Consider the following 27,313-nt stretch of genomic DNA (forward strand, 5'->3'; position numbering starts at 1 on the left):
CATGCCCACCCAGCACCCGACGATACATAAGTGGGTTTTGGGTTCCAGTTTGGGCACTCGGACTCTAAAAGGTTTGCCATCACTGGAATAGGTCATCCTACATTAAAAGATCAGATCAAGAGGTAAGAAATATTGCCAAAAAGGACTATTGACATTACATTTGATCCAGTTGGGAATGCTATTTGGTAAGGAAGCTTTTTGAATATTGCAGCATAGAGAAGTTACCTCTTATAGAGGAGTATACACAAGGAAAGTTAAGCTTGTACTCAAACCCAGGAATTATCTATAAAGTCAAATCAAATCAAACCAAACTTTTATAATGACTTTCAGACCAGAAAGGATAATAAAATAAATAACCCTATTATTATTAGTAATACAACTTGAAAAAAAAGACAAGAAATGCAATGGAATGATAGTATTAACTGTAGTATAGATAGCAGTGGCAATCACCAAATTTTGTGCTAAACCTCAACTGAAGGTGGGACAGATATAACAAATAGTAGCACAATATCAGACAATCTGGAAAAATAAAGTCAAGGTCTGGTTAATTAGAATCAGTGAAAGATGAATCTTGGATTCTCTATCAGGGTAGTTCTTCAAAGTGGGATAAATATCCATTAATTTCTGGAATTCCCTATAAAGGGAAAGAAAGAGGATAATGGTTTTGGGACTCCACAATCAATCTCCACATGGGCAGAAGCACTGCTGAAAAAGGATACTTCTATACTACCCCCACAGGAGTGCAGATAGTAGTCATCAACCTAATTATGATGAAAGCCAGACAAAAATTCAGAATTAGGACTGAAGAGAGATATGGTGATAGCCCATGCCCATTTGAGAGGAAACTATATAAAGTTGATAAATAAATAAAAAGAACCCATAAACCATAAGGTCAGACCCAATTTTTAAACTGGTTTGAAAATCATTATCCTAGAGATGTTGTTTAAGATAACTCTTTGCATTTTCAAGTCCTGATGGAAAGAGGCTTCCAAAGAGAGTCCTAAAAATTAGACTTTGCTATTGTTGCTTTGCTATTTGTAAATCCAGATCCAATGGGAAAACAAAATCTCAATTTCAACCAAAAATCGAGGAACATGTGTTTGAGACCCAAGTCCTGGCATGGGGCAGGGTGAGCTCCCATCCTTCACTCCAGCTCCTGCCTGGAACATGAAAGGAGTTCCCAGCTGGGTGTCCTCCGGACAATAGTCCCCAGCTGGATGACCTCTGGACAAGCACTTCTGTGCCTCCAACAAGACTGTGATGCAACCAGAAATTAAGGAGAGAGAACCAGGTTCAGGCACCCACAAACCCTACCCACAAAGTTATCTGTAACCATAATGCAGCATTCTTGATGCATCTTGGAACTGCAAGTATAGCTCTTATAAATTTGGAGTGCAGAGCTCCCAGGATATTAAACTTTGTAAAAATGCAAATTGGAACACCATAAAGAAGCAGAGAGATTACCTTAGCAAGAAAAACCTTGCAAGCTGCGGGAATAAAATGTTCCCTCTTTGAATAGAAGAATCTTAAGGCAGCTGTGGAGCTACCTTGGGCCACACTTTCCTGATAAGAGAATGTGAGCTCCAAGATAAGAAAACCTGGAACCGCACCTCAAGATATTTGTAAGAATGTAGGTGCTCTGCTGGGATTCCGTTAATTTTCCATTGATGTAATCTACCGTTGTGTTGTGTGAACACTATGCTTTAGGTTTTTTAAAAAAATTTGTTACAAGTTGTTCGTTTATGTAAAGGAAGCCAATGCCTCAATGCCCTTCTCATTCCCACCTGGGAAACTGACCAAATTACAACATTGTCTGCACATAGCAAGTCTGGAAATGCACCATCTGCTAACATTGGAGAGAAATGATTAGAAGATGAGGAAGCCTGAATGGTTGTATTGGTTGCCATTTAGAAACAAAGGGGGCTAGAATGTCTAATCCCTCTTTTGGTGGAAATAGTCCAGAAAGATTCAGATAGGAATTATCAATGGACCTTTTGTAAATGTTTTGATGAGAAAAAAATGTTTTGATTTCAGACAAAAGAAGATAGCAATAAAATTGTGAAGCACCTAAACAGGGAGCTGGAATGAAAGAATTACCTCAGGTCTTGGCATTTGCACAGAAAATAAAATGTATGAGGATGAAGGTTCATTCTCCGAGCTTGTGGGTTGGTTTCTGAATGTTTCGTTACCAGGCTAGGCAATATCTTCAGCGGCATTTAGGGGATGCCGCTGAAGATGTTACCTAGCTTGTTAACGAAACGTTTGGAAATCAACCCACCAGCTCGGAGAACAAACCTTCACCCTCATCCTACACCCGAGCTACAGTTATCTGCCAATAAAATGTATGTCAGAAGCCAAAGATAAAAGACATATAATACACTTGGAACACATAGGCATAATAGAAGTCAAGGTGGTGCATTAATGGAGAATAACTTTTAAACTGAAATATGATAAGCTTCTATCAGATAACTAGTTCAGGAACTCAGTTGAAGCTCTCCTTTGCCAGAGGAGTGGTTGCAAGGCCAGACCGTTATCACAGTAGTGGAAATGTTGAGCAGAAAAGTGAACGCTCTTTTAAAACATGATTGGTTTGCAGTCCGACACTGGAAAGGGGTACCTTGCATTTGAAACTCATTTGAAATTCACAAATCCTTTACAGCAAACAGTCTTCAGTGAGGAAGCTCAATTCCATAAAATGCACAAAGGGATATGAAATTGCGAATATCTGAACTTTCATAAGTACAGAACGCATGTTCTTGGTATGTCTAAGAATGGTACTACTAATATTCACTTTAATTTAGTGTTTTTATATCAATTATAAGTAAACATTCAAAGCTCAGTCTGTTTCAGACTTTGCTTCCCTTCATAATATATTTCTTTAGAGATTTATGTGCTCAGGAAATCTGATCAATCTTGACAGAGCTCCTGATTATTAATAATTATTAATAATAATAAACCTTTATTGTCAAAGTACAACATGTGTACATTGAGATTAGCTGAGCCTCGCCCCGTGCTCTCTCTCCCCCAACACACAGTGACAACAAACCCTCCATCCTACCACACCATGTGAACCAACTACACCACACACCTTATTGAAGGTTTTGGTGCAGCTTCTGGGGAGCATGGGACCTATAGTCCACCATCCCTTTCTGTAATTTGCAACTCAAGAACTCTGCAACAGAGAGAGGGGTGGGAAAGTGATTAGTAATGGCAGGAAAAATTAACTGTTTGTAATAAATATTATATCCTTACTTAAGATAAACCTAGGACAATTCAGAGTTGAAAAAGTGCTTTGACAAAATTATTACTTAACTAATTAAAAACTGAATAATGCAAAAGGACAGTGTTTGACTTCTCATTACTCTTTGTCAAGAAGTTTGGAGAAAAGGTGAGCCAAAAAACCCCAAACATCACTTAAGGCATTCTGTGTTATAACCAGATGTTAATGAACTGTAAAGCACTGAGGGAATATGTCAACACTATTAAACAGAGAATCTCAGTCTTTTAATTAATCAATTGTCGGGTAATGTGTTAATTGAACCTTGCAGACTGAATAAAGAAAGAATACTAGATAATGTAGAGGGGACAATGTCTGAAAACATAACTGAGATGCAAAATATTTAAACAAATATTTAAAAATCACAGCAAATTTCATAGACAAATAGCTGCAATTATTTTTTTAAAATACTTATTATAAAAAGGATAAAAAAATCTAGCTACTGTAGCAGCAAGACGTTGGATAAGAAGTTGAACAAAAAGCTGCCTTAGAATGATAATAAATTAATATTTCATCATTTTGAAATAATATTTTAACAATAATAATAAAAATAGATATAAATCTATAATTTATTTTACCGATGCCTTATAGCAAAAGAAATCATATATATGTATATGTATGTATACACACACAAACTCACGTATACCACAGATTTATTTATTTTATTTTATTTTAATTCCATTTATATCCCGCCCTTCTCTGAAGACTCAGGGCGGCTTACAAGCTTAGCAGTAGATGGTATGATAGTTTTGATATTGGAGGCAGAATGGAATGACAAAGCCCCTGGATTCAGCAAACATCATTAACCATAGCACAGAAGTGTGAAAAGATACTCAAGTAGGACAGGGCAATAGTATTAAGATGCAACAATCCTTTGCTAGGAGAGACTCTAAGTGAATGTTCTCATTAATCATCAGCCCTGAAACTCTATGAGAAAGAATAAATTGTAATACTATATTTGCAATGTTTTCTTAGAAACAGCTGTTGAACCAATAAATAATTGGCTGAACTTCTGAGGACTAAAACATTGGTAGGAACATGTTGGTGTAGTATGTCAGTATCCTAAAAATACTTCCAAGCTGTTAGGATACAGCATAACAGAACTGTTCAAGCAGAAGACCCTCAAGAGTTGGGGACCACAGATAACCAATACTATCAGCAAGGTCTTCAATGTCTGGAATAATCTCTCTCTCTCTCTCTCTCTCCCCTCCCTCTCTCTTGTTGGGGAGTATGTGGTGTGTGAGCATGCGCGCACGTGTGCGTGTATTCAATATGTATATTAAAATTTTGGACTTGGACTTGAAGAATATAAATGTGGAGGCAAGAATATACATTTAATTCTAAATAAACAAGCTGAAATGCATATCGGAAAGTATGACTTAATGTCACCCATACTATTTAGTGCACATAGAAAGTAGGAATTCATAAATTAGTAATAATTACATGTTATATTTCAGTGAATGGTGGAAATGAAAGGACAGGTGATAAGTTTAAGAAAAAAAATTGTATAACATTCTGAATGAATATGCTAAAATATTGTCCTTGTTGTTGCGAATTGATGAGAGAAAAAGTCCTGAGACATATGGAGGCCCCTTTGCCCCTCCAGGCCTTGATGTCATTATGAATTGAATCTACAATTGATGAAGTTTTCATTTTTTATTGCCATTTTACTATTTTAGTACTTTTTAATGAAATACATTATTTTTATATTGATTGATTAAAGTTTTTAATTCTTTTTGTTTACCGTCAAAATCACATAGCATGAAATTGGGCAACTATAGAAATGCTTAAGTAAACAAATAAGAATGATGATTATAAATATCTGTGTTTAGCCCTATTTTGCTTATGTTATTTAAATTTAATCCTACTTAAATGTGCATGTGGCAAAGGGAGGCATCTACTTCAAAAAGCAGGTTGATTTGATTGTGTTTGCGATGAAAGGCTGTGTAGAATTAATAAAGGAAACAAGGCTTTCAGAATGTGGGAGAGATCATTTTTCAGCGATGGCAAAAATGTTGTTCTTGAGGAAAATTGAGAAAAGGTTGAAAAGAGAAAAAAATAGAATGAAAGGGTAGAATTGTAGCAAAACTCTCCTTGTAAATATACTTTTTCCCAAATAGGTATTTTATTAATAATCCCTCCGCCCTGTGCGTTCCCACAGAGAGGGCCTCCTCAGGGTGCCACCGGTCAGAGAATGTCGGCGGGTGGCTCCCAGGGGGAGGTCCTTCTCTGTGGGCGCCCTGGCTTTATGGAATCAGCTGCCGGTTGAGCTCCGGATGGCACCTGACCTTCGCTCCTTCCGACGCGGTCTGAAGACCTATCTATTTGAACAAGCCGGCCTGGCCTGATGGGGGATGTGTTGGGGTTTTTATTGTGGATTTTTATATTATTCTATTGTTTTAGCTCGGGCTCCTATTTAATTCTTTTTTTAATTTTTGTACTCTGTATTTTTATATGTGCCATGTTCACCGCCCTGAGTCCTTCGGGAGAAGGGCGGTATACAAATATAATAAAATAAATAAATAAATAAAATAAATAGAAAGATTTGATTTAAATATTTTTCATTATTTTCCTGATGTAATACAGTAGGATTAAATTTGTTAAGTTAAAAGATACATTTACTGCACATTTTTTATTTTTCATGAAATATATATAAACTGATTATTATTCCTTCCTGTCTGTTGTTATTCATTTTAAATTCATTAGTTTTTTAAGAAAGGTTTTCTTTCTGATTTCATCCAAAACATTTAATTTAATAGGAGACTGCCAATAATGCTATACAATAGACTATATTTCTGCTTCTTATTGTATTATAGTATGGGAAATAGGAGTACATCATTACTCTTTGGACATTTAAGCTACAGCAATTTCTTAAGAGTAAAAAATCCTAGGAATTAATTTCAACTTAAATTACTACACAAGCATCCATCTGATTGAAGCCATTTTTCATGGCTCTCAGACAAATAAATGGAGATCACTTTGGAAGCATGTAACTGCTTTGCTTTATTTTATTCCAATGCACATAAATTCCTACAGTGAAAATTAATAGTTACAAAAACTAATCATCTGCGGTAGTTAAAATTACACAACCATAGAGAGAAGGTAACTAGGAGAGTGCACAAGCCAAAAGAACTTGTTATTTAGCTCCCAATGTATGATACAGCATAGAACCATCTTCTCCAAACTCCAGTTATGTGAAAACTGTGACATTCAGAATTCACAGAAGTTGAAGATCCAGCTTTAAAACATTTTTCCATGTTGAATAACAATGATAGATGGATAACTAAAAATGAATGGAGATTGAAGAAATTTATTTGGATAAACTGTTCTTCAGTTAAAAATGATCAATTATTTTAGACAGAACATCAAAGCTGGTTTATCCATATTACTGGATCAGAATTCTGATACATACCCATAAGAATGCAGTCGTTAATTTGACAAAGATTATTTATTTATTTCCCCAATTAGTTTGAAGTGCAGGCTTTCCCTCCAGTTCTCCAATTCTTTATCATCGCTTATTTCAACAACCTTGATTCTCACACTAGATTCAGTGTTATTATGTCTAGCTGGACTCTCGTGTATATTCCCCACCCCTCCCCAGCATCATCTAACTTTAAAAGCGAAAAGAAGAAAATGACTACATCTCCAACTGTTGTCAATGCAAAAACATCTGATGTTAGCAGCGTTGACAATAGGCTTCTGGTTTATCTGTTAATCTTTACTAGCGGCTTCTCCCACAGGTCTCAATAAGTCAGTTCTTCTCCTGCAACTGCCCATGACTACCCTGATTCTTTTGGCTAAAGGGAAAAGACAGTAGATTTTTTTTCTTTTGAGAAAGCACTGTAGTTAACATTTATTATAAATGGTTTTATTTTTTGGAAACTATTTTGACACTCTACTCATCTATCCTTTTCTCACTTTATGAGTTGCAAGATTTTGTTTTATTTTCTTAAGTACAAAATCTTAATCTAGTGGAAAACAGGGAATATAAAAAAATGACACTTTCTTATTCAGCAGAGCAGATCTCAGCAATCATTCCTCATAATACTGCTTAGTAGAAAGAATAACATTTATGTGAATGGCATTTAAATAAATGTTCTAACTAATAAATCTTTTCAGCAAGAGAGATGCTTATACTTATGGACTATAGTCTTGTTCATATGGCAAATTTGAACCCTGCTATATAAATAAAGCCAATGTTGATATAGTAGTTAAGATTTTGGACTAAATGTAGGGATGCCTAAATCCTAAACCACCTCAACTCACGGAAGGTCTGTGGAGGGACTCCCAGTTCAATCTACCTCACAGGATTATTTATGTGAGCAAAAGTAGGATAGGAGCAACCAAAATGATAATGGCACTGGAAGCTAAAACAGATGAAGAACAGTTGCTGGAATTGCGTATGTCTAGTTTAACAAAAATAAGGACTGGGGTATCATGATACCAATGTTTCAATATCTATGAGCCTTGGTGGAGCAGTGGGCTAATGCCTCCTTAAGTAACACCAGCTGCCTGCAATTAGTGCAGGTTCGCATCCCACCAGGCTCAAGGTTGACTCAGCCTTCCATCCTTCTGAGGTAGGTAAAATGAGGACCCAGATTGTTGGGGGCAATAAGCTGACTTTGTAATAATGCTGCTTGGCAGGGGCCGAAAGCCCTAATAAGCAGGCATATACATAGAATGAAGGCTATTGCTAAGCACATTGGTTTGTGCTTAAATTGTAAGCCGCCCTGAGTCTTCGGAGAAGGGCGGGATATAAATGGGATTAAAATAAAATAAAATAAATCTAAGGGGCTGCCACAAAGAAAAGGGAGACAACCTATTTTCCAAAGCGACGACAAAAAACAATGGATGGAAACTAACCAAGGAGAGAAGCAACCTAGAACTAAGGAGAAATTTCCAGACAGAGCAATTAATCAGTAGAACGACTTGCCTCCAAAAGTTCTGCGTTATCCATCACTTGAGGTTTTTAAGAAGAGACTGAACAACCATTTGTCTGAAATGGTGTAGGGCAGGGGCATCAAACTCAATTTCACTGAGGGCCGCATCAGCATTGCGGTTGCCCTCAGGGGGCCGGATAGATATGGCCAGGGTGGGTGTGGCTAGAGTACGTATGGCCTACTGGGTGGGCGTGGCCAGCTCTACATCGTTCCCATCAAGGGTGCCTATGGGGGCCTGGGCAGGAGTGGGACAGATCTGAGGGTCTCTGGCAGAAGGAGGGTCTCTGGGCCAGGGCCAAGGCAGTGGGGACCGTTTCCTCACTGTTTCCAGGATGGCTTTGCGGGCCACATGAAACCACTTCGCGGGCCGGATCTGGCCCCCGGGCCTTGTGTTTGACATGTCTGGTGTAGGGTTTCCTGCTCAAGCAAGAAGTTGAATTAGAAAGCCTCCAATGTCCAAGAACACTGTTATTCTGTTATTCTATTCTGTATGATTCCAAACTTATAAACACATAAACAATGAAGATTCAAAGCTTTATAAGATCCATAATTAGCTTCACTTTGACACATCTTTTTTTTTTCTTGGGGGACTCTCTTGTACACTTCCCATCATACCTTAACTACACATTTTGGCAGCTCAGTTTGGACAACAGTGTTCTTCATTCTTCTTTATTGGGACAACTGTAGATTGGTTTCTCTTTTTCTAAAGGAAAATCAAAGTCTTGAGAGGCAAGTGGTATGATATACTAAATGTGTATATATACTTTTAATGTAAAAGGTTTTAATAGCCACATGATAGCTTGATCAGGATCCTGGCATATGGAAAGAATATTTTAAAACTATTTTCTGTTCCTTAAGTTTCAATTTCTCCCAAGGAAGGAAATTGCCAATGATGCCTATGGCAGCTGCCCATCCTTCTCCCAGTCTGGGAAAAATAGCACAAATCTGAATAATCATCTATTTGGCTTGGTTCTTACTGAGAACATGCCACAAGCAGGAAGAAATGGTGGTGAGCAAAGCTTCACACCTGTCTTAATAGCAGTAGGGAGTAATTAACTTGGTTTGCATTTTAATCTGGGCATATGTAAATAGCAGCTTAGATTTCTTGAAGTTATATGGCTGGAAAGCAAAAACAAACAAACAAAAAGCACACTTCTTAGTCAATGATTTTCATCTAATTCCAGACTGGTAATTTGGCAGCACTATACACCACAAATGCCCAATGTTCTCTCAATCAAAATAAAAATTCATCAGCAGCATGATAGCTCTTCCTTTTGAGATTCAATTAAAACACATTATTTAGAAACAAGCTGTTTATCTACTATGGGCAACTAATGTACGTCTAGAATCTGGCTCAGAATATAAAATACACAATGCTTTTGAAGAGTTAAAAATCTCACTTCAAAATGTTATGATATTTTCTGTTTTCAGGTTTTCACATACATTTATCATTGTCAAGGACCTGCTGAGAAGCTCATAGGAATAGCAATAATAACGAAACATTTCTACCTCAGCAAAACATTAGAGCCTTCTTTTTTTTACTCAAGAGATCAACTATTTCTCTTCTTACATCTTATTTTAAGTGTGCATTTTAATGATTCTGCCTATTAAATTTGCACTGATAAAACTTCCCTTTCCATTAAAATAGAGCAACCAAGCTAAGTAATCAGAAGTATTCCTTTGATTTTGTTTTTAATGTAAGGTTTGAACTTCAAAAGCAAAATGGCATTATTTTAATCCTTAGCTTTATTCATTACTTCAGGCTTTCTCCAATGTAAGAAGAGCTACTGTGAATTTGGAATCCTAAAATTCTATACGTAAGGTAAAGGTTCCCCCGCACATGCGTGCTAGTCGTTTCCAACTCTAGGGGCCGGTGCTCATCTCTGTTTCAAAGCCGAAGAGCCAGTGCTTGTCCGAGGACGTCTCCGTGGTCATGTGGCCGGCATGATTAGACACCAAAGGCGCATGGAACGCTGTTACCTTCCCACCCTAATGGTCCCTATTTTTCTACTTGCATTTTTAATGTGCTTTCGAACTGCTAGGTTGGCAGAAGCTGGGACAAGTAACAGGCGCTCACTCTGCTACGCAGCCCTCGGGATTCAACCCGCCAAACTGCCGATCTTCTGATCGACAAGCTCAGCGTCCTAACCCACTGAGCCACCGCGTCCCTTAAAATTCTATACACAATGGCTAAAATGATTTAAAGCAGAAAGTATTTAGTTGTACAGTATTTTGTTATTTATTGGTTGTTTTCCCATTTTTCTAATGGCTTCTCATAAGATGTAGAAACGACAGAATCAGAAAAATCATCAAAACATTTTAGTTGATCACAATGTGGCCCACACAATTTAGCAGCTGCAAAAACACCTAAAATGCTTGGATTTTTAAAAGGAACTATATTTAAAGCAAAACCAACAATTTATTTATTTTTTATCAGAAGTTTAAATATACGATTAACATTAATATTACTAGTTATTTATGATTTGTAGAACAAGGCATTTACAATATCCAATTTTGGAAAAGCAATAAAAGTTTAAATAAGTATTTCTTATGGTTTAACAACATTAATCTGCCTGAAAATATTTTGAATCTACTGTATATCCCAAATAATGTTTAAAAAAGAATGCACATTGGATTTTCTGTGATGGTGCTGTAATAAATTTGAGGGCTCTTTTAATTTATATGCTTTGTTCATTTTTTCTTATGTTCCAAATTGCTTTAGGAGCTCAAATTATATTAAATGATCAAACAGCCAAATGAAAAATCTTGCAGTAGTTGATGGGGAAAACCTGGAAGAAGAAATGTTACATATATCCCCTTATAATCTTGGAGGGAATGTAGGATACAAACGTAACATAAAGCATGAGAAAAAAAGTATACATGATATACTTATATGTGAGCATAATATAAGGAAATCAGATATTGTAATGAATATGCACCTTATAATCATACTATTATTTGTCCAACAAATAAAATATCTTTATAGTCATATCTACATAACATGATAAAATTGTCCTACAGAATGGTACAAAGTATGAGAAAATATTTATTTCATACTGCTATTTTTCAGGCAGTATCCAATACTCTGTATTATAGCTTATTTCTACATTCAAAAGTGATTCTGTTTCTGATATACAAAATAATTCATTATATTTTTTTTAAGGTTTAGCTTGTGGTCTACCACATTTTGTATGTTATGTACAGTAATGGATCTGGAAAAATGTATAAGTTGCCACCTTTTTTTAAAACAGAAAAGTAGTTCCAGAAGCCTAATTTATAAGGAATTCGATCTTGCTTGAGCCTTTTTTTTTTTGAGGGTTAAAAAAATCCAGTGGAACAACAACACCAAGTGTTTCTTCCATGTTTTCTTCCAGTGAGTTCTTGATTATGTCAATTCAGAGATATTGTAGCTAGGGCAAGAGCTAGATTGAGCTACATAAACACACTTCTTGTCAATCAACCTTCAACCTTCCTACTGGTAGCAATATTAAACAGTATATTCTGGGAAGATTGCAGAGATACAGGAGTTCAGATTTTGAACTCATAATGGCTAAGCAAGAATAATTATACCTTAAAGAGTAGGCAGAATGTAGTAAAAAAAAAACCCTTATTATATCAATAAGTACGACAAGTTAAAAAATACTTGATCTGACTGGAAGTATTAATGGCATGCTATGGGATTAAAAAGAAAGCAATAATTTTTTTAAAAAAACTCTATGAAAACTATATCAAAACTATTACAGAAGCTTCTTCTGTATTTAAGGAAGTGAAGCAATTTCCAGCCCTGTCACAGCTCTCGATTTTCAAATTCCTTTCAACTCTTCTTCTGCAGTTTTGAAAAATTCTGTTAAATAGTTTTCAATAAGCAAATCTTCCACTCTCAGATAGATGAAAATCTGTACGCATACCAAGTGGTCTTTCTGCATGCAGATAAGACTCTGGGGTACGTGTTTGAATGGATGGTAGGTTTGGTTTATAAGTGTACCTTTTAAAAAAATATTGAAAGCAAAATGGGTTGTTCAGCACAATTCCTACCTTCACTTTGATCACAGAAGAAAACATTCTAGCGTCTTCAGAGACACCTCCTATATAAATCTTTTTTGTGAAGATAGGAGCATGGTCGTTTTCATCCTGAATCTCAATGAATATCTTTGCAGTGTTGCCTACAAGTAAAAACAAAAGCAAAATTAGAATACATGGACTGCCTTAAGTCATAAGCATGTCCCTTCTAGATTCTGTTACAACAGCTGTAAAGAAAATTGCCGCATATTTACATTTTTTTTAGGAAGCATAAATAATTAGTTCATGTTTTTGTTCTAAAGTTGCTGAAGAAATTAAGTTTATATTTTGCTGCCTCTGTGGCACCTAAACAAAACTCTTTTCTCAAAAAAAAAATCAACACAAGAGTTTGAAAACTCGACAATGAAGGACGAAGTCAAACTCAACTGTCCTTCCTAGCATAGAAATATTGACTATGGATGTGTCAAGTTTTGTTTTTCCTTAAAGGCTACTAATGATTTTTAAAATTTTAATCTTCGTTTTCAATTATTCTTCTTTTCCATTCTTCAGGTAATTCCAAATGCAGGTCCAGCAATTAATTAATAGCATTAAATTCTTGGTCCTAAAGACTGAAAGAGATGCATTTTTTTTTAAAAAAAAAGATTGCTTGTCACCATTATTAATAAATGATGTTCTGTGCAAGATTTGTCATCAATTTTGCTTGTCACCTAGTCCAACCCCCTGCTCAGACAGGAAACCCTATACCAGATATATCAAACTCGCAATGTCATGTGACGTCGCACAATGTATCGGAGCTTTTTCTCCATTGCCAGCAATGGGGTGGGCACAGTTTTGGGATGACGCATCTGGCCCGCAGGCCGGCAGTTTGACACCCCTGCCCTATACCATTTCAGGCAAATGGCTGTCCGTTCTCTTCTTAAAAACTTCCAGTGTTGGAGCATTCACAGCTTCTGGAGGCAGTTTGTTCCACTGATTGTTTTAATTGTCAGAAAAATTCTCCTTAGTAGTTCTAGGTTGCTTTTCTCCTTGACTAGTTCCCATCCGTTGCTTCTTGTCCTGCCTTCAGGAGCTTTGGAGAATAGCTTGACTCTCTCTTTTTTGTGGCAGCCCCTGAGATATTGGAACACTGCTATCATGTCACCCTTCATCCTTCTCTTCATTAAACTAGACATACCCAATTCCAGCAACCGTTCCTTATGTTTTAGCCTCCAGTCCCCGTCAGTTCAGCAACATTTGAAGACATTGTCCAACTGCTCTTTCCTACATAGATGCTTCATTTTCTCTCTACCCATCCTTTGACCAGATCCAACCTATTTCCAAACCAGTTGTCTGTCGGTGGCTTCTCCACACTAAATCTCCTCCCATTCCCAAGGTATTGTGCCAATGACTGGTGAGAGCAACAGACAGAATCCTGAGCCTCATTACACAATTTCCTTCCAATCTGTTGGTTTGGAAAGAGTACCAAATCTAAATATTAGAAATAAAAAAAAACAAGCACAACCAAGCAAAAAAAGAAAAGCACTCATATCTCTTTTCAGACTTCCTAATAAAATAAATTGGCACATTCTGGAAAACAGTTCAAAGTCAGTTTGCTGGAAGAAATCCCATTTACCAGCAAAAAATTATGTCCTTGCACAATTGATTCTTTTGCATGACACCTAGTTATGGCTATTTCAAAGAGCCATATGTGGGATAGGTTTAGACATAATTGCCACTTATTATGTTGGATTATTTGCTTTTTGACCACTATGCTGAAAAAAGAGTTCTAAAGCTATAACTAGAATTGAAGCATGCACTTTTGATATTGGCACTGAAATCAACAATATCTTTTCAAAATATATTGAGAAAATGTAGGTTTACTGCTGAAATACGACATCAAAACATTATATGTTTTGGAGAAAGTCCACATTATACTGCTGAAAGAGTGCATTTTATTATTTTATTTTATTTTATTATTTTATTTTATTTTATTATTTTATTTTATTTTATTATTTATATTTTAAACGTAATCCTGTATTTTTAAATTTTTACAAGGCCCACCATTAGGCTTCATAGCCTCTTCTCAATGTAACTTTTGATTGTTAAAAAAACCATCACACAAAATGCAACTCTTGGCCACCCAAAGACTTCATCAAACAGTTGAAAACAAAGAGAGAAAGAAGAATATGGACCAATATTTTTGCAACTATTAAGACAATAAAAAAATTGGATATGGAAGACTTTACAGAAATTACTGCCACCTATGCAGTAGAAACAAACAAACAAACAAAAGTATTGCTTGGATTCGACAGAAATTGTTTTACAAGCTGCACTGCATTTTCATGACGTGGTAACCAAGAACTGATAGTTTACTGCAACATTGAAAATAGCAATGCCTGGATTTTATGCGAGTTTTTGCATTGCAGTTTATATATGTCATTCATCACCTCATTAATTAAAAGATTCAATCCACAATCATGGGTGGATGGGTGGGGGTGGCATATGATAGCACATCTGTAATGCTAGACATTATATTGCAAGTATACAATTGCAGCATTTGAAATAAGAGCTTATTGTACAGCTAAATCAACTGCAGAATAAAAAGCTGCGTTAGGGAAAGGCTGGTGCAATCCCGCTTTACCATACAGAAATGCCTATTCTGAAGGGACACTATGAAGAAAATATTGAAAATTACAAATTTAGACCAGCTACTTTTAAACTTAATAAGTCTATATAAGATGTAGGCTTTTAGTTCTCGCTTCAACATTTTAGCTACAAATTACTGCAGGCCTGTAGCTTAGTTCTGAAATGACAGCACTCATAAAATGTTATCGTTGACAGACTAATGGAAACAGAAAGATTAAGTTAACTCTTTTCTAGAAAATATAAATTTTCACAAGCTATATGTACTGTGAATTAAGATTTCTTTAATACTTCAAGCTCAGAGAATTTTTCAGGGAACAGAATGCATTCCTGTTCTGTACCAGCCTGCTACCGGCCCTGCAGAAAAGGCAACCCCTTCATAAACAGCAAGAGGCTGGAATGACGTCTGCCAAATTTATTACTACAAAAAACAAACAAGACACGAACCAAGATACAGGAGCTTTGAAACACTATCTGAGCGGTTGCTTTCAGCAAACCAGCCCTCCCCACACATTCCCTTTATAAAGAGTTCAGGGCGTGGCCTCTCTCTGCCTCCTTCCGAGAAGCCCCACAGCCTTCCTCTGTTTACTCCTACTTGACTGCCTCCTGCGTCGGGCGTCCTTGAACAGGGCCAGCTGTGGGTCATCTTCATCCACACTGTCAGGCTCACACAGCTGGGTCTCCATGGTGACCAAGTGGGAGGGGCCTGCCTGAGGGCTATCATCAGCAAGATCTTCAACCCCCTCAGCAAGGTCTTCAACACCCCCCTCCTCCTCTGAGTCGTCCGACCCAACTGCCGAACCCACAGGCTGACCCTGAATCACAACAATTCCTAAGCATGTTTCCAAAATAACCACTGTGTGTACGAACATTGTTTGACTAAGCTATTAAAAGAAAGTTGACAGAATAGTTCTATTGATATTTCTGAAGACAGTATTACATCCCACTTCATATGTGGGATATGTGGGCTGTGGGCTGTTCCCTGACACCACTGTGGGCTGTTCCCTGACACCACTGGATGACATCGCCAGGGCTCGTTGCCTTGGAAGAGTGAGGAAGATTCTCAGGGATGACTCACACCCTGGACGGTATCTCTTTACTCTCCTACCATCCGGTAGGAGATATAGGAATATAGCCAGCCGTACCAACAGGCTGAAGAACAGCTTTTATCCGTGGGCTGTTAGGCTTTTAAATGGGACATAATCTTATGCAGAATTGACTTGGGAGGCCGGTGTGTGGTGTAGTTGGTTCACATAGTGTGCTGGGATGGAGGGTTTGTTGTCACTGTGTGTTGGGGGGAGAGAGCACAGGGGGAGGCTCAGCTAATCTCAATGTACACATGTTGTACTTTGACAATAAAGGTTTATTATTATTATTATTTATTATATGCAGGATCCCCAAAAATACCAAGTGGAAACGTCTATGGAAATTCTCAGTAATACCGGTCATGGCTGTCTCAAAGGTGCTTTTTCAAAAGGCAACTGGACTTTGTTGTTCCTTAAAGATGTTTTACTTCTCATCCAAGAATCTCCTACAGTTGTGACTAAAGTTTTGACTCAGAACTGGAAAAGCTTCTTGGATGAGAAGCGAATTGTCTTCTAGAAAAAAACGAAGTCCAGTTGCCTTTTGAAAAAGCACCTTTGGGACTACCAAGTGGAGATTAGTACTGTGTTTTCCTGAAAATAAGACCTGGTCCTATATATTTTTCTTGCCTCCAAAAGAGGCACTAGGCCTTATTTTCAGGGGATGTCTTATTTTGTCCCCTGACACCTGTCCTACCACTTGTTCTGCGGCTGTTTTTGGCTGCTCACAGCAGGACACCATGTGGTGTGTTGCGCCAGTGCTGCTGCCACGAGGTAAGGCAGGGCGGACAGGGGATCTGCCCCATGCCCCATGCATCCACTTACCTTGCTGCAGGTCTCCTGTAACCACACCTCCCATGCCCCGACACATATCGCACCTTGCCATGGTGCCACCAACAGTCCTGTTAAGTAACCTGGCTGCTGCCCTTTTTCTGTGGCCACTTTTGGCTTCTCACGGCAGCATGATGCCACTGCCATGAGGCTTGGTGTGTGTGGGGGATCTGCTGCATGTGCCCTGCTTACCATGCTGCAGATGTTGCATAGCCAGGCCTCTCATGCCCCAACATTTGTCATGGCAATGGCAACAGCCCCATCAAGGAGCCTGGCCACTGCCCCACATCTTATGTGGCTGCTTTCAGCCACTCGTGGCAGGACGGTGCTGCTGTGATGAGGCTTGGCAGGTGTGGAGGAATGAAGCAATTCACTCAGTTCCCAAGTGCCCCAACACTTTCCCCCTGAACGGAGATCTGGTGGAGACTGGAACCTCCGTCTGCTTGCAAAGAGGGCACTCAGAGGTGGAGCTAATTGCTCCATTTCAAAGCACCCCATTCTCAGGGAGATGAGGCTTCCAGTGTCCATCATTGGAGGAAATGTGTTTGGGCACCTATGGGGTGCTTGGGAACAAAGTGATTTGCTCAATTCCCAAGCGCCCCATACAGTATGCGCCCAAACACTTCTCCCTATCTCTGCCTCTGAGAGTGGACTTACCTGCTCTTTGCCAAGGGGACACCTTGTGCTGTCCACACTCACTCACCAGGCTTATTTTGGGGGTCGGGCTTATATTAGGCCCACCCACCCCAAAAATCAGGCTAGGGCTAATTATAAGGGTGGGTCTTATTTTCGGGGAAACATGGTATTCTACTCTTCTGCATCAATGAATCCATGACTGGAATCCTTTTTCCCTTTCTTCTGCCTCGATGAAATTGTCCTATGTTTTCCTCAAATATTTAGAGTTCTATTGTCAAAGAAGTTATGATAAAGGACAATCCATTATATCTGAGGACAGACTTAATAACTCAGAGATATGGTTACAGCCTATGCCACCTAAAATAATTAATATTTCCAGTGTTACCCTAACTTTCATAAAACCAGATTTTTCCACAATTCAGTAAGGTGCTATGAGCTTTTGTGTATACTAATGTGCCATATAAAATGATTGCTTCAGTCTAATTTTTTTTACCCTGTTATCAGACTTGTTATTGGTCTTGTTTGACATCAATATAGTTATAAGCAAACACAATGGGGTATTATCTCCACAGCTCCTACAAACAAAGGAATGAGTCATATGGTGCTGTTACTTGGCAACTATATTGTGAAGAGCAGTTCAAGAATTTTTAATTCTGTGTCATATACAGTAATTGCTCTGATTTCTGATATCAAACTCTTAAAATGTTTCTTCCTCTTAGATATGGATTATATGGATACTTTCAAATATCTATCCGATATTAATCTTCACTGACATTTAATTAACATTCTCCATTTTGCATCATCATTTTATTCTTATATATGGCATATATTTTATTGGTTTTTGCTTAGCCATGAGTCATTCAGTATTTAATTCTAGCCTTCTAACAAAGTTGTAAAGTGTAGCTGACCATAATAAAACATCTGCATGCTAATATAGTAATATAAGCTTGCTCTCCGGTGCATGTTAAAATCCCACATCTTGTTCCTTTAGGTACATAGACAAAAAAGAATATTGCAGGAGATAATATTAATATTATTAATACCAACAAAACATTATGCAACCCCCCCAAAATATATACTAAACCCCATAGCTTCCAGCTGATTCTAATAGAATATAAAGGAGCAATATAGGAATATAGCAGCAAACTGAATAAAAAATCCTAATCAGATTATTAATTGTACAAGAGAGGTAATTTAACAAAACTTTGATGTTTTAAAAATCAGACTTTGGCTTTAGTATAGGGGTGCTAATTTATTAAATCTACAAATCATGAAAAAAATAAACACTCCAATCAAAACTGCACTTTTCCTAATATTGTGCTCTCAGCTCTCAAAATTTTGATAAGTATCTAGAGATGCCCTTCTGTTAATGGAAGACCTGTTCATCAAAAGCTATTTTTGACTTAATGAAAAATGTGACATGAAAAAAAAATCCAAATTCAATGAACATCTGTTTGAAAAACATATTCCATTAGATTTTAGTGGCACTTTGGTCTCTGTATCCCACAGCATGCATGTTCTTTATTCCACAAAGGAACTAAAAAAAATCTATCAGATTTTTGAACTTTTCACCAGGAGATATTTAAAGTACTTAGAGATTCATAGAATCAATTGTCAGGAAGAGATCTTGGAGGTTTTCTAGTCCAGGTCAAAGAAGGGAGGGTTCTGAAACACCAAAGGTGAGGACACAGCTGACAAGGTAGGCAGTTATATAGATAGGAAATAGCTAAAATACAAGAGTCAGATCATTAAAGAGTGCCAACTACAGACTAGGATAACAGGATAACAGAGTTGGAAGGGACCGTGGAGGTCTTCTAGTCCAAGCCCCTGCTCAGGAAGGAAACCCTATTCCATTTCAGACAAATGGTTGCCCAAATTCTTCTTAAAAGTCTCCAGTGTTGGAGCATCCACAACTTCCAGAGGCAAGTCAGTCTACTGATAAATTATTCTGTCAGGAAATTTCTCCTTAGTTTTAGGTTGCTTCTCTCCTTGATTAATTTCCACCCAATGCTTCTTGTCCTGCTCTCAGATGCTTTGGAGAATAGGTTGATCCCCTCTTCTTTATGACAACCCCTTAGATCAGGGGTTCACAACCAGGGATGCTCGCATCCCCTGGGGGTGCAAGATGATATTCCAAGGGGTGCGAAAACTTGACTTTTCAAAATTATAGTGCATGTGCATAATTTGTTGCTGTTATTTTGATCTTTTGTAAGGAGTGTGAGATTATATCAGAAGTGTTCTAGGGGTGAGGGATATAGAAAAGGTTGGGAGCCACTGCCTTAGATATGGGAACACTGCTATCATGTCACTCCTAGTCCACTCCTAGATACTTTTATGCCAATACAAAAAGTATGGGAAAGAAACAAGAAGATCTGGAAATCCTAGCCCAGGAATATAAATATGATGTCATAGATATTACTGAACATGGTGGAATGATAGAGATGTGTGGACACAATGCTGGAAGGCTACAACTTATATATATTAAAAATAGGCTTCATGAAAAGGGAGGGGTATTTCATTGCAGAGGAGGAAAATATGTAAATCGATAGTTCTTAACATGGCAGCCCTCTTGAGCGACAGAAGTCAATGGAAAGAGAAATAAAATTGACACATTTGTGTGAGCTTAATACAGCATAAGTCTACAGGACAAGCTGAATAGGAGGATGAAGAGCATCAAAAAAGCAAAGAGTCCGGACCACAGAAAATAATTATGCTGCTCTTCTCTGTCATGGTCAGGCCTTGCTTGAGAATTGCATTCAGTTCTGCACAGTTTAAAACAAAACATTGATAAGCCCACAAAAAAACTACCAAGATGATGAAAGGACTAGTAACCAAGTTGTATCAGGAACAGTTAAATGTGTGTTTTTCCCTATTGGTTTTCTTCAAGCAACCCAAAACCAAATAGTTCGCTTGAACAATTTTGTAAGATACAATTTATCAACAGAAAATTAAAAAAACCAACAAGCTGTATGCTTTGACAAAAATACATTTGAGTGCCTTTACCTGCTAGCAGTAATTAAATGAGACTAATTTCTATATTTATTCATCCAATCATTTTTGTCTATTTCTCTAAGAAGAAACATATCACTTGTCATTAGATGTATTTTGAGATGGAAGAATTAAGCACATTACGTTAGTCCTTAGTAAGAGTCATAGTCGCTGGAGTGGAAAATCTTGTGACCATGACAGACTTACATCACTTCTCATTCAGCTATCAAGCAAATCACCATGGTCATCAAGTGGGACATCACATGACCATGATTTATTATTTTACTACTATGTCCTCAATTAACTCTGTTCATTAGAAGTTGGTTGTGAAACACAAGAATGATGATTACGTGATCATGAGCTGCTGCAAAAATGTGCACCAGTTACAAAGAGCAACTATATGTCTGCACTCTGCAGGACACTGCTACAGTTGTAAATCCAAGGATTAACTGCAAACCTGTTTTTGAAGACCATCGTAACTCTGAACAATCATTAAACAAAACCAATGGTAAGCAAGGATTACCTGTGCATTCTTGCATCCAAAGCTTGTTGCTCCTTAATTGATTGTAATGCAAAAATCCCTCCGTTTGCAAACTGAACACAATCCAAATTTGATTTTAATTCTGGATTTTGATCTGTTTAGGATTGGGGTGGCTGTTGCTTTTTTTTCAACAACGAAAGAGTGCTCAAACATTTATAAAATATGGTTTGTTCATATTATAATGTATACATATGCACACACATATGCATAACTACGTTTAATGTGCAGTAGAGAAAGATGAAGGGCAACATGATAGCTGTCTCAAATTTTCCAAAAAACTCACATTGTAGAGGATTTATTCTTATTTTTTTTCCAGAGGGTAAAATTAGAGCTAACTGGATTGAACTTCAAGGATATAGATACAGATTAGACATTAGGAAAAACCTATTGACGGTAAGCGCTGTCAATCAGTGAAAACTTTTACTTATTAACTGGTTTCTTCCCCTTCCCTGGAGATTTTCAAACAGAGGCTGGCCAATCATTTATTGCATAAGGTGTAGTGAATCCTGCAGTGTGCAAAGGGTTGCACTGATGATCTCTTAGGTCCTTTCCAACTGTATGATTCTAACACTCTGAGAGAAGATTTCCTATAACCTTCACATAAAAATATACAGTTCACCTTGAATTGTATTATATTAAAGCAATGTACCATTAATAAAAATCTTCATTTTACATCATGCTTTTAGTACATGCGTTATACAGACATATATTCTCCCATCCTTAAATTCAAGCTAGGCACACTATAATTATCATATTATGTTGCATTGAAACTGAAACTAAGGGAACAATTTTGTAAAGCTATGAAATTTGAAACTAAAAAAAAGATGTCATAATGCTACACCTGGTTTGACCTTACCTTAGTACATGCTGGCTGCCTTTAAAAATTGCCTAACAAATATAGTTTTAGATATTAATGGACCTTTTGTAATGTTCTCATAATCTCCTTCTCTTTTTAAAATTTATTTTATTGCTCTCAGCTTTGTGACCTTCCCCCTGACTGCAATATTTCTTTGAGACTATTTTTTTAAAAAATAATTTTTCTCCCAGAACCAAAACTTTCTAAACAAGAAATATAATTCTAGTTAAACCTATGTAATAAAATCAAATAAATACAAAACTAGGCAGGAACAAGGCTGTTCTCCAAACCTAAAACAATATGAACAATATAGGATTAGAATGCATTTAAATGTTATTTAAAAGCCTGGGAAAATAATAATAAAAAAATCTGCTGCCAAAAGGATGCTAATATGGGTACCAGCAGACCAGAACTCACTATTTTCAAAAGCAGGGTGTTCACTACAGGAAAAATTCCCTTCTCTTGCTCAGAACCACCTCAATGACTTTGATGGGAGGACCTTGGGGAGGGTCTCATTTTAAGATCTTAAGGTCCAGGTAGGTGCATACAGGAGAAGATGCTCTTTTAGGTAATCTGCTCTGAAGCCAGTGAAGGTTTCAGTAGACCAGTAGCTAGACTGCATGGCAAAGTAATATAAGCATAATATAAGGAGCCCTGATAGTGCACTGATTAGAATGCAGTATTGCAAGCAAGCTCTGCCCACAGCCTAGAGTTTGATCCTGATGGGCTCAAGGTTGGTTCAGCCTTCCATCCTTCCTAGGTCAGTAAAATGAGGACACAGATTGTTGGGGGCAATACGCTGACATTGTAAAGCACCCAGAGAGTGCTGTAAAACAGGGGTCCCCAACCCCCGGTCCGTGGACTGACACTGGGCCGCGGCACACCAGCAACTGGGCCATGCAGACAAGTGAACCCCCATCTGCTGGATGCAGGCAGCACACAAAACCACGGCCCCTCTGGTCTGCGGAAAAACCGTTCTCCACAGAACTGGTCCCTGGTGCCCCAAAAGGTTGGGTGCCTCTGCTGTAAAACACTATAGGGTGGTATATAACCCTAAGTACTGTAGCAATTGCTATAACATGATTATATGAGCTGATCTCAGTAAGCTTTATTTTGAACCAAGTAAAGATTCCAGTCTTCCAAGACGGCAACACAAGCAATCCATTGCAATAATCCAGGGGAAAGTTACCGGAGTATGAAAAACTGTGGCGAGGTTGTCTCTGTCCAGGAAAGGGTACAGTTGATGAATGAATGGAATTAATGAAAGACATTCAGTACCGACAAGGCCGACCGGGTCTCTAGTGACACTGGGCAATGGACTGTGAAAATAACCTTGAAGAAACAGCAGTAAAAACCCTAACCAAGAAAATGGTCATATTAAAAAAAAAATCAAAGTCAAAAGCAGAAATGTGAGGTGCTTGCAAAGAATCAGTTACTGTAACCATTTAATGATTCATATTCTGGTCTACCTCAAAGGGCTGACATAGGGATGGATCACTCAAAACTATGTACCTGTTGAGATTAAAGAAGATGATCTTGACAGAAATATGCAAGAAATTCTTCTTTAGGCAAAGGAGGATGAAACAGCCTCAGATAGGGTTTCCTTGATTCACTTGGGTAGAAAGAGGACAAACCTTCACCCTCAACCTACATGAGAGCTACAGATATTCGCCACTATTACTTACGATAGTGCATGCGCTTCTTCACCAAAAAGCTAATCTTTTTTGAAATATGACCGTTTGAAGTTACAACTTGGCACTGAAAAAAGTGACTCATGATCGTTTTTCACACTTCTGACTGTTGCAGCACCCCCATGGTCATGTGATCAAAATCCAGACACTTGGTGACTGACTCATATTTATGACGGTTGCAGTGTCCCGGGGTCATGTGATCAGTTTTGCAACCATCTGACAAGCAAAGTCAATGGGGAAGAGGTTTTTCAGCAGACCGGAGGGTGCATGGTTTTGTGTGCTGCCTGCATCTTGTGGATGGGGCTTTGCTTGTTTGTGCGGCCCGGTTGCTGGCATGCTGCGGCCCGGTACTGGTCCACAGCCTGGGGGCTTGTTTCTATAAGCAGGTCTGGCCTCTCCTGTGATCTTCCAGCCATTTCACATGATGCTTTTTTGTACTTAGCTTCCAAGCAAGAGAGGTGTGTTTTGAATGTTTTTACAAATTGGCCGAAAAGCTGTGAAGCCAGGAAGAAGTAAAACGACTATTTCTGCACAGATGTCTTGTTAGTAAATCCCAGGAAAGGAGCTTTGATCCCCAAAATATCACTTTGTTCACAGATCTGAAAAAGAGGCAACCAAAGCAAAAACGGCCAGCATGAATACAGCACGAACATTATACACCAAAAGAAAAATGGTCTTTTGTGAAAGTTCTGGCACCGTATAAAAAAGGATTACCTGTAAAACATCATGTTATTTTCTTTTCTTTGTTCATTATTATTACATCAGCAGTGTTTCATCTGTGACCTGGTTTACAAGAGTTTATTTATATAGAACCCATCCAGGTTATGGTGGAAGGACACCTAACTTGGTTCCTATCAAACTCCTTATTTCCAAGAATACATCTGGGTTCCAAATTAGATACATACAAAAACAGAGATAGTTGTGTGCTATGTCAGCTGATCCCCTATGCCCCTCCTCCTATCAAAGGTAAATTAGAGTATGTTGAAGAGAGTATGCTGAGAAGTTCATGAAGGTGATGGGGTAACTGTCGTGTAACTCTCTGTTGCGGAGGCCGCAGACGAGCTGGTCTTGACGTCGCTCTTCGACGTCTGAAAATCGACAGAGGCGTGCAGCCTGCCTCAAGGCCGCAATGTATTCGGATGCGGTCTCTCCCTGCTGCTGTATTCATTGTTCGAAGGCATAGCGCCAAGCAATCACCGACATCTTCGGTTGGAAGTGTTCTCTGAGCTTCTTCTTCAGTTTGGCGTAGGAGATGGATTCCAGAGGTGTGGGCGCAAACAGGTTTTTGGCCAGATCGAACGTCGCTGGGCTGCACACACAGAGCAGCGTGGCGGCCTTCAGTCCGTCCTCTGCAACCTGATTCGCCTGGAGGTAGTTTTCGACCTGGGACAGGTACGAGGGCCATGCTTCTGGCTTCTTGATATCAAATTCTCGCAACCTTCCGACGTTGGGCATTCTTCTGGTCTTCGCGGCTGGCTCCTGCGTCTTCAAATCCTGCCTCTCCGTTGCTCAGGGACTGGTCCTCTAAGTGCGTGGTCACTAGCGTAGCTTGCTAGCCGACCGTGGGGGGGGGGAAATTGCTTTTCCCGCCAGGCATGCACTGCCTCTCCCCTAGTGACTTTCAGCTCCGACGGAGAAGCAGGATCCCACCTTCGTCGCCAGTGTTGTGTACTGGGTTCGTTGCGCAGGAATGAAGACGAGGCGAGAGAGTTCAGCAAAGAGCATGGTTTATTTCTTGCAGGATCTGAACCGGAAAACTGGGCTGCAGCTGCAGCAATTTATAGCCTGGCCCCTAGGCGGCAGCCAATAGGTTTAAAGCAACCTATTGCCGCCTAGGGGCAGCCAATAGCAGCACTGGAGACGGGGTGTCTGAGGCCCTGGGAGCCGTTAGCTAGCTCCAGCTTACCACATGGTGTTACACTCAAGCCCAATACATTACAGTAACAATCTCATGTTTCAATAAATAGTTATTTACATGGCTAGCTATGGATAACATTTCAGTTATTCCATGGTAGCTTCTCAAAATGTCAGATCATATTCATCAGCTAAGATACTCTGATACTCTGAAATCTCTGATAAGAAAGGAACATGATGGTTCTCTCTGTAATAACATCTACAGCACAGATGTCAAACTCACCATGTCAAGTGAGGTGTTGCGATGTATTGCAACTTGTTTTGCATTGCCGGAACTGGGGTGGGCGCGGCCTCTGTATGATGCAACTGGCCCACGGGCCAGCTGTTTGACACCCCTGATCTACAGGTTGAGTCCAACATTTCTGTTGTCAAGTGATGCAGTTGTTAAGTGAGTTTTGTGTAGTAATAATAATAATAATAATAATAATAATAATAATAATAATAATAATAATAATAATAATAATAAAGTTGGAAGGGACCTTGGAGTTCATCTAGTCCAACCCCCTGCTCAGGCAGGAAACCCTATACCATTTCAGGCAAATGGCTGTCCAGTCTCTTCTTAAAAACTTCCAGTGTTGGAGCATTCACCACTTCTGGAGGCAGGTTGTTCCACTGGTTAATTGTTCTAACTGTCAGGAAGTTTCTCCTTAGTTCTAGGTTGCTTCTCTCCTTGACTAGTTTCCATCCGTTGCTTCTTGTCCTGCTTTCAGGTGCTTTGGAGAATAGCTTGACTCCCTCTTCTTTGTGGCAGCCCCTGAGATATTGGAACACTGCTATCATGTCACCCCTCACCCTTTTCTTCGTTAAACTATACATACCCAATTCCAGCAACCGTTCCCTATATGTTTTAGCCTCCAGTCCCCCAATCATCTTTGTTGCTCTTCTCTGTACCCTTTCTAGAGTTTTTATGGTCTTTCTTGCCAATATTGACAGATTTCCCTGGCAACGTTCAAGGACTAAGAATAGCAGAAGGGCATGCATATACAATATATATATATATATATATATATATATATATATATATATATATATATATATATATATATATATATATATATATATATATATATCAGGGGTCGGCAACCTAAAAAAGAAAAAGAGCCACTGGGAACCGGTTCCATCACAAATTAAAAAAAGAGGGAGCCGCGTGCGTGTGTCCATGCACGCGCATGCGCAAAAAGGTTTTTTGCGCATGCGCGGACGCACGCGGCTGCCATTTTTTAAAAAATGAGATGGAACCGGTTCCCGGTTGCCCGATGGCGACGGCCCGTCTGCAAAGCTGCCGCTTTCGGCAGCTTTGCAGACGGGCCGTGGCAGCTTCCGCAAAGAGCGGCGCCCCTGCCCATTCCGAGAGGTGCGCGCGCACCTCTCCGAACGACCGGAGGTGCGCGCGTACCTCCGCGCGAATGGGCAGCGGTGCCGCTCTTTCAGGAAGCCCGCCGCGGCCCGTCTGTGAAGCTGCCGAAAGCGGCAGCTTAGCAAACGGGCTGCGGCAGCTTCCGCAAAGAGCGGCGCCCCTGCCCATTCCGAGAGGTGCGCGCGCACCTCTCCAAACGACCGGAGGTGCGCGCGTACCTCCGCGCGAATGGGCAGCGGTGCCGCTCTTTCAGGAAGCCCGCCGCGGCCCGTCTGTGAAGCTGCCGAAAGCGGCAGCTTAGCAAACGGGCCGCGGCAGCTTCCGCAAAGAGCGGCGCCCCTGCCCATTCCGAGAGGTGCGCGCGCACCTCTCCGAACGACCGGAGTTGCGCGCGCACCTCCCCAAACCTTTGGGGAGGTGCGCGCGTACCTCCGTGCGAAGGGGCAGCGGCGCCGCTCTTTCAGGAAGCTGCCGAAAGCGGCAGCTTCCTGAAAGAGCGGCACCGCTGCCCGTTCGCGCGGAGGTACGCGCGCACCTCCCCAAAAGTTTGGGGAGGTG

At 39.3% G+C, this 27,313-nt stretch overlaps 1 protein-coding gene across 1 annotated transcript in view; it reads right to left on the bottom strand.

Annotated features, from left to right (window-relative positions):
• PCDH15 (protocadherin related 15) overlaps window positions 1-27,313 on the bottom strand; it is a gene marked incomplete at its 5' end in the record, with an annotated part of 427,034 nt that overhangs the window by 75,597 nt on the left and 324,124 nt on the right. Inside the window, one exon of the mRNA XM_083364768.1 lies at window positions 12,253-12,380. Coding sequence (XP_083220894.1) covers window positions 12,253-12,380 — 128 coding nt within the window. The remainder of the gene's footprint in view (window positions 1-12,252; window positions 12,381-27,313) is intronic.

This window comes from Vipera ursinii (assembly GCF_947247035.1).
Source record: "Vipera ursinii genome assembly, chromosome: 5".
In the NCBI taxonomy this organism is placed as follows: domain Eukaryota; kingdom Metazoa; phylum Chordata; class Lepidosauria; order Squamata; family Viperidae; genus Vipera; species Vipera ursinii.